The sequence below is a fragment of the Octopus bimaculoides genome, chromosome 1 (assembly GCF_001194135.2).
Source record: "Octopus bimaculoides isolate UCB-OBI-ISO-001 chromosome 1, ASM119413v2, whole genome shotgun sequence".
Taxonomy (NCBI): Eukaryota; Metazoa; Mollusca; class Cephalopoda; order Octopoda; family Octopodidae; genus Octopus; species Octopus bimaculoides.
Genome location: NC_068981.1, coordinates 54864213 through 54872920, shown reverse-complemented (window position 1 = coordinate 54872920; position 8708 = coordinate 54864213). Strand labels below are relative to the sequence as shown.

Here is an 8708-nt window from a genome sequence, read left to right as displayed (position 1 = left end):
GTTCACTAGAGCTCCATTTATCCCAGAACTATATATGTACATTAATGTGACCATAGAACAAAGTATTAACAAATCATACAAATACATAGAAAACAACAGAACAAAGAAACAGTTTATATTTTCCCAATAGAAAACACTTTAAAAAATACAAATATAAATGATGATTACAATGATGGTTTTGTGTGTGTGTGTGTGTGTGTTCTCATTTTTTAATATTGATGAATATTTATATGGAATTGATATTGAATGCATACAGAATCAGACGCACCATGACATATATATATATATATATATATATAGATATTTATATTAAGAAATATACAGCCTATCTCATGCAAATTGATACTATTAGAACAAGTTTCAGATTTAATACAGCAATAAATTACTAAAATAAATGAGGACCTTGATGATGGTATTATATGCATTAAAGAAATATTCATCAAATATAATCTTCTGAACAGCATTCAATAAGAATTTCAAGTCAGATAACTGGTCAAGCTCTACCTCTTCTACTCCAATTATCCCTGGCAGCAAATCTGTTTCACCCTTGTCCATCTAAGGTAACTGAAACAATTCTCTTATGTCTATTATTCACACAACCAAAAGTTAAACCCCACAAATAGTTTACACACAGCTGTAAGTAAACCATACAGGCAAAGACCAGTGACTACAATCTTAGACTTAGTTATCCGCCACCACACTTGCTATCAGAGAAGCAAAGAATGTATCTTTTTGTACGTTGCTTGGACTGCAAGCTTTTTAACTTTCTAAATTGCAGTAGAACCTTCAGATTCCTTGCCAAAATATTCTGATAATTTTACAGAACCCTTCTACCATTCACTCTTCGACCAAGATATTCCTACCAACAACTCCTGCTAAAAAATACCTTCACATTTGTTGTGTGTTTTCCAACTCTACACACCTTATTCAGTACAATTTCTCTCAAAATCCCCTCACCTTGTTTCACTGTCAGGTACAGACCCTATGTACTAACACTCCTTCAATCACTACAATCCAACAGTGTCTCTATCACTCTCAAACTGCATTTCTGAGCTTTGCTTTTTATCCTCATCAAACTCTTCAATCTATCTTTCTTTCCTTTGGAAACATGTTTATCATATCTCTATAAGAATAACCTTTTCAACTTTGCTAATAATTGCCCTCAAAAACACAATGACTATACATATCAAGAAGACAGTCTAGTAATGAACAAACCTAGCTAAAAACCTTACAATCGATTATTTTATGAGAAATGAAAAGCAATTGTCAGTGAAGGCTTAAAGTAAGGGGGAATAATTACTGCAGCTAAAAATATTTATTGAAAACTATGAAGATTCAATTTTTTTTACAAACTAAAAGACTTGGGGCTATTTTTGTCATGTTTCTAATTATCATCGATCTGAGATTTTCCAAACTTTAATATGATGGATGTTTTGCAGCTTTAATCTTCAACCAACAGTGAAACGGTTAGGTAAAGTAAAAGACTTATCTGCTACTTTGACTGAAGAATAGGGAGACTGTTACAACTATGCCATTTGTAGATGTTATTACCAGCAGCTGAATGTTTTGTCTTCTGACATTAAGCATGAATATTTCATTTTTGCATTTAATTTACATAATTTCCAAAGCTCCAAAAGATCTTATTAATTGCTTCAATAACAGTACAACTTAATAGTGGCTAATGAACTAGTGACTGGCGTGTTGGAAACCTGTAATCAATAATATTTGTTCACCATTACAATATACATAAAAAAAAAGTCAATAATAAAGTGTAAAAATAATAAATAAAATGAGAGAGAGAGAGATTCATATAAAAAAAAAAACACAAATGATAATCATCTGATTGGAATCAGAGAAACAACAATATAGTAAAGTTATTAAATCAAACTTCTTGAGTAAATAATTGAAATGAATGATAGTGATGCTCATTAGAGAGTATTTTTACAAGTGTTTTGTTATAATTAATTCCACAAAATTGTTGATATCACAATGATGAAACATTAATTTGACACAAATAGGTCTTGAATGCAGTAACAAGTTGGGGAACAATTTAGACCAGACATAGCTCAGTTTGTGGAGTGCACTGTAAATACTATCACTGACACCCTATATCATAATCAAACAGCATCTTAAAAATTCTATAAACAACAGTTCATGAATAACAGAAACTCTAACTAAAAACAATTAGATTTTTTCTAGAGATTATGAATAACTGATGAGAGGACCAAGGGCATATCTGTCACTAAAGCTGTATTGTGTCCAAGGTTAAGCAATTGACTAGATCCTATAGATATATAAACCACTAATGTAAGCAACAGTAGGAACACTGTAAAACTGAGAGGAGTTTTATTTTTTTAATTCACAGGGAGAAGAGTTTGACTTCTCTTTCATTGGGTAAAAGTGTCTCTCTTCAAAAATGTGCCTGGGAATAAGGACAGCATTCATAACTTTGTAAAACATATAAGAAAGCTTCTATGTGGTAACTCAACCTACTGGAAATAGCAGACAAATCACCCTAATATCTTAGAAAAGGAACAACACACAGAATATTGTTTAGGATAATAATAATAATCCTTTCTATTATAAGCACAAAGCCTGCAATTGGATGGAGCACAACTGGTACTTATTTTGACTCTGAAAGGGAAAGTTGATCTCTGTGGAATTTGAACTCAGAATGTTAAAATGGACAAATTGCTGTTTAGCATTTTGCCCATTGCATTAACAGTTTTGCCAGCTTGCTACCTTAATAATTCTTTCTACTACAGGTACCAAGCCTGAAATTTGGGACAGGAGGCTAGTTGATTTCATCAACCCTACTATTCAACTGTGGGGGCACAATGGCCCAGTGGTTAGGGCAGCGGATTCTCGGTCGCAGGATCGCGGTTTCGATTCCCAGACCGGGCGTTGTGAGTGTTTATTGAGCGAAAACACCTAAAGTTCCACGAGGCTCCAGCAGGGGGTGGTGGCGAACCCTGCTGTACTCTTTCACCACAACTTTCTCTCATTCTTACTTCTTGTTTCTGTATTTCAAAGGACCAGCCTTGTCACACTCTGTGTCACGCTGAATCTCCCCGAGAAGTACGTTAAGGGTACACATGTCTATGGAGTGCTCAGCCATTTGCACATTAATTTCACGAGCAGGCTGTTCTGCTTATCGGATCAACTGGAACCCTCATCATCGTAACTGACGGAGTGCCAACCAACTATTCAACTACTATTTTCTTGACCCCCAAAAGGATGACAAGCAAAGTCAACCTTCACAGAATTTGAACACTGAACATACAGATGAGCAAAAATGCTGTTAAGCATTTTGAGCAGCATGCTAACAATTCTGCCAGATTGCCACCTGAATAAATATGATAATAATAATCCTTTCTACAAAAGACCTGTAATTTTGGTGGTGAGGACTACTCAATTACATTGACCCCAATACTACACTGGTACCCTAAAAGGATGAAAGGCAAAGTTGACCTCAGCAGAATTTGAACTCAGAAAGTAAACGTGGACAAAATGCTACTAAGCATTTTGTGCGGCACAATTATAACAATAATAATAATAATCACGACTAAAATACCTATGAACATAAACCTGCCCAATCAGATCTGACCTGGGGTTGAACAAATACTTGGTTTTTAGAAACCAATGCCACAAGAGGTTGTGTCTAAAATATGTGGACTGCAAAACATTTGATGGATAGAGACAAGCTTTTGCTATGTCCACAAGCATTTTATATTTTACAAAAATTTCTAAAGTTAAATTTCGTTGAACAAAGATTATCATATGACCTCAAATAACCACCCATTGGCATATTTCATATCTATGAGTCAGATTTAGAAACTTCAAAATGATAAAACTAGGATCTGTTTTTCATAAAACAAAAATGAGAATAGGATCAAATAAAATTAAACTAAAATCAAATCTGTAATTCAAAACAATTTAAATTGATATAAAGATTTGGGGGTTCAAATTTTAAACACCTTTTAGTTTTCCAAAAATTTCAATTCCACTACACCCACCACTCTGATCACTTCCTGCAATACATTAACATGTTCAATGTTATACAAATATATTTAGTACCAGATAAAATTTTAGAAATAAAAATTTTAAATAGCTTGACTAATCTTAACCTGATTATTATTTTTCTATTTTACCAACCATTTTCTTCTAACTTTTTATGGATGAAGAGCTGTGGTTCCTATTTCTAATAGCAAGACTTGAAACTGCATTCCTGATTTATCTAGTTTCAGTATATTATTGCACTGTACTGGACTATGCACACATGTACACACACATACACACAACACACCATTAAGTTAACTGATCATGAATATTGTTCTTGTTGTTTGTACAGCACAAATGAGAAAATTTCGACTGAACGAAAAGTGCATAAATGCAGACAATTGAAGAAGTCTAGTTTAAGAAAGAATAATTTTAGACAAGAATGAATTAAACATTAGGTTCTCAAAACTTTGTGATATTAAAAAAGAAATTTAGACATCACAAAAAAATACAGTTATTTCTATTATACAATAGCATCAAAACTATATTAGCTGTTAGTGTGGTGTTTTATGCCAATTTTCAAAAGCTTATTCAAATTTCACTGTAAAATTTTAAGAAACAAAAAAATAAAACATCTCTGTAGTTAAACAGCCATGTATGTATGTGTGATAGAACCTAATCTCAGAACAATGGCAAAGTAGTTGTCTGGCACTATGAACTGCTAAAAAATTAGAGATGATAAATGTTGAGATATGCTGGCGAACAAATGTTTATTTTATGCAAAACATTTCTAAATTTCATCAATTTAATTATTATGGTATGTTCAGCTCCTAAGATCATAATAAAAACAATGTTTAGGTTTCAATAATGAAAGAACATAAGAGAAGTGTTTTCTTGTTATACCAGGGCCCTTATTACTTCAGGGTATTTTGGGGTTTTACTTGAAGGCAGTGTTTTTAGCAGAAATATAATTTTGAACAATTAATAAGACAAAATATAAATTCAACAAACATATTCGCCCATTACACATGTAAGCAAAAATATATAATCAACATTGAAATATGTATTAAATTCAGAAGAGAATCCCATATAAAGATAAATATGAATGCTTTTACTAAAAATCATAACAAAATCATATCGGAAAAAAACAACAGTGACGGTAGTGGGGGTGGGGATAACGCTTTGATTACATCAAAAGAAAATTATGACAACAGTTAAGATCATAACTCTTTAGGTTTTAGAAGCATCTAACTTTATCAAAAACTTGATTTAGAAATCCAACTGGAGAAATTTAGTAACGGATTTTCTATATAAATTAATTCTTCTGTTAGTAATAGTGTTTTTTGTTTTGGACATATTTATGAAGGGAGAGAACACTGTCAGGAAAAAAAAAAACTATAAAATACAAATTTGCACAAATTTCGCATGTTATTAAATCATACTAATGAATTAACTTTCTGTTGTTTTAATCAAGTTTACCATCATATCAGAGCAATCAATTCCTCAAAATAACGTTGAAGTTAAAATAGATTTTTATAAACTGCTATAAAAATAGGTGACTAAATGAAAACTCGTTGATGGTTTGCTAAAATAGAGTACCTAACTATACAATCATACAATAGATAAAAATACAATAAATTTTTGCTAATTTTTAATTTAAAATAAATGAATGAATAAATATTGTCAATGTAGCTTAACATTAAGCTAAGGTTTTGTGTACAAGACAAATCAATGAATGGAAATGAAGATTAATGTTGCTGATAACTGATGAACTTGGAGATGAAAATGATGAGTAAATAAAAATGTTTAGTAAATAGATGAAAGTGTGACAAATCTCATTCATACGTAGAAAAAGTTATATTAATATTATACCTTCAAGATCTTTTTTTCTCTTCCTCTCGAAATTTTTTGTTTTGTATTTTCACAAATGCACCAACTAGGATCAGATTTTCTTTCATAACTATAAATATATTTTCATTTTTAGACCCTCATTTGTACAATGGCAGATAAATGAAACCCCTCTGTGAAGATGACAAAGTTAAGAGACATGTTGCTGAGAACTGATAAGCCAACATAAAAGCAGCTAAAATATTACATCCTCATCTGAAGAATAACGAAAATAAACAGTTAGTCATCTAGGCTAGTTGCAACATTAAGGCATCCTTACAAAATCCTGTTATGAAGCTACCTCAGTCTAGAGTAATTATTTGCTTGAATATCACAGTCTAAAGAAAAATAGGCTAGTTTTCTCTACATAATGTTCATTGGGATTATTCCTCCTATAACTAAAATTTCTAACAAATATACATAACCCCAAAATTTATACAAAGAAAAAAAAATAAATAAAGCCTGTCATATGAAAAGAGCCTATGCTTCTGAGGCTTACACTGTCCCATAAGCAGCCATACCACATCCACTAACAGTTAGCTTCTTTTTTTTCACAAAGAGAGATGTTTGCTGAGTTAGTGATTGGTATTTTCCTAGAACTCTTTGATTCAGATGTAAAACGCAACCTACAGAGCAATTCAGTTCCCAAACTGATAATTAACTTTCTTTTTAACAGTGTCCTAATCCACAAGTCTCATATTAGACTATGTACTTGAATTACTGGTAGCAGATATTTCTGTTTCAGCCGAAGGTTCTGTCATTTCTGGTGCACATTGACCAACCATCTGAGAATTGTATTCAGCTGTTTCCATCCTGAGAATGTGTGGAATTATGCTGTCTATCTGAACACTACCAGTTAAACCAGAGAAGAATAATTCTTCCATAATGCTTGGGTTAACTGAACGCAGTGGCGGTAAACGTAAAAGTAATTTTGAGAGTCTGTTTTGATTTTGTGGATGTAGTTCTTGGATATGATGCCGCAGTTCTATATGGGCCTTTTCTTGAAACCGCTCCACTTGCTTGCTTCCTTTGCACGTATTATCTGAGTAAGTAATAAAAAAACAAAAAATTTAAAGCTATACTTCAACAATGAGAAACACTAACATTTTAACAAGGATCTTAACATCAACAACAACAATAATGAAAGATATCTTTTAAATGGTAGATAGAACATATTAGTCTTGGCAGATAACCTCAATTGCTGGAGGTATAATAAAAACACAGTCTGTCCTAAAAGAGGTTGGCAATATGAAGGGAATCCAGCCACAAAATCTATGCTACAAATACATGATAATAATGATTGGTGATTTGCTTAAGTGCATAAAGTGGTTGGTGTAAGGAAGAGCAGCCAGCCATAGAAACCATGCCAAATCAGACACTGGAGAATGATGCAATCCTTAGACCCACTGGATCCTGTTAAATTGTCCAACCTATGCCAGCATGAAACATGGATATTAAATGGTGATGATGAAGTGTCAAAATGCTGAAGGACCACAAGTAGCAAGTCACTGTTGTCCAACCTATTTTCCCTAATGATTCCTGTCATATCCTGATGTATTATTTCATGCATCTCAAGTTGACTTGAAATGCTTGCAATACCAATCTACCCTGTTTTGATTTTCAGGGCTTGCAGAATCTCAACGAATATTTTTCTGGACTTTCTTTACCTAACCTATTCCCATGTGTCACACACTTGTTCCTCTTACCTGTGTATGCTTTCCATCCAACTACTAACCTGCAAGAATTAAAATACTGCAACATTAAACATATTTTTTCACCTAATTTTTCTTATACCTTGATCCAGAAAGGACTGAAAGTATAGTGGAAATAACTTTTCTCTACATCATCATCATCATCGTTTAACATCCATTTTCCACGCTGGCATGGGATGGATGGTTTGACTGGGGACTGGCAAGCCAGGAGGTCACACCAGACTTCAATATGATTTAGCAATGTTTCTACAGCTGGATGCCCTTCCTAATGCCAACCACTCAAGAGTGTAGTGGGTGCTTTTTACATGCCACTGGCATGGGAGCCAGTTAGGTGGCACTGGCATCAGCCACGTTCGGATGGTGCTATTTACGTGCCACTGGCACAGGAGTCAGTCAGAACAGGGGTATTGGCATTGATCACATTCGGATCATGCTTTTTACATGTCACTGGCACAGGGAGCCAGTCAGGCAGCACTGGCAATGACCCATGCATGAATGGTGCTTATTGCATCCCACCAGCACGGGAGCCAGTCAGGAGGCACTGGTATCGACCACAACTACAATTTTGATTTGATTTGATTTTGATTTACTTGACTCAATAGGTCTTCTCAAGCATGGTATGTCACCTGATGATTCAAAGGTAGTTTTTAAATGGGCTGGTTATGCGACACTGGTGTAGACTACAGCTGTGAGCTCACTTTGCTTGCCGGGTCTTCTCAATCACAGCATATCTCCAGAGGTCTCGGTCTTTTGTCATTGCCTCTGTGAGGCCTAACGTTCAAAGGTCATGCTTCGCCACCTCATCCCATGTCTTCCTGGGTCTCCCTCTTTCATGGGTTCCTTCCACCGTTAAGGAGTGACATTTCTTCACACAGCTCTCCTCATCCATACATAGCACATGACCATACCAGCACAAACGTCTCTCTTGCACACCACATATGATGCTTCTTATGTCCAGCATTTCTCTCAGGGTACTTACACTGTGTCATGTGTGCACACTGACATTACACATCCAGCGGATCATACTAGCTTCATTTCTTTCGAGCCTACGCATGCCTTCAGCAGTCACAGCTCATGTTTCACTACTGCGTAGCATGGCAGTTCGCACAC

General features: G+C 34.3%; 1 protein-coding gene across 9 annotated transcripts in view; it reads right to left on the bottom strand.

The window, feature by feature from the left end:
* Nucleotides 1–6: 6 nt before the first annotated feature.
* Nucleotides 7–8708, bottom strand: part of LOC106869571 (orphan steroid hormone receptor 2) — a 168721-nt gene continuing 160019 nt past the window's right edge. For all 9 annotated transcript variants that reach the window (XM_052966728.1, XM_052966745.1, XM_052966720.1 and 6 more), the window contains one exon: nt 7–6928. In XM_052966728.1, coding sequence (XP_052822688.1) covers nt 6591–6928 — 338 coding nt within the window. In that variant the 3' untranslated portion in view covers nt 7–6590. The remainder of the gene's footprint in view (nt 6929–8708) is intronic.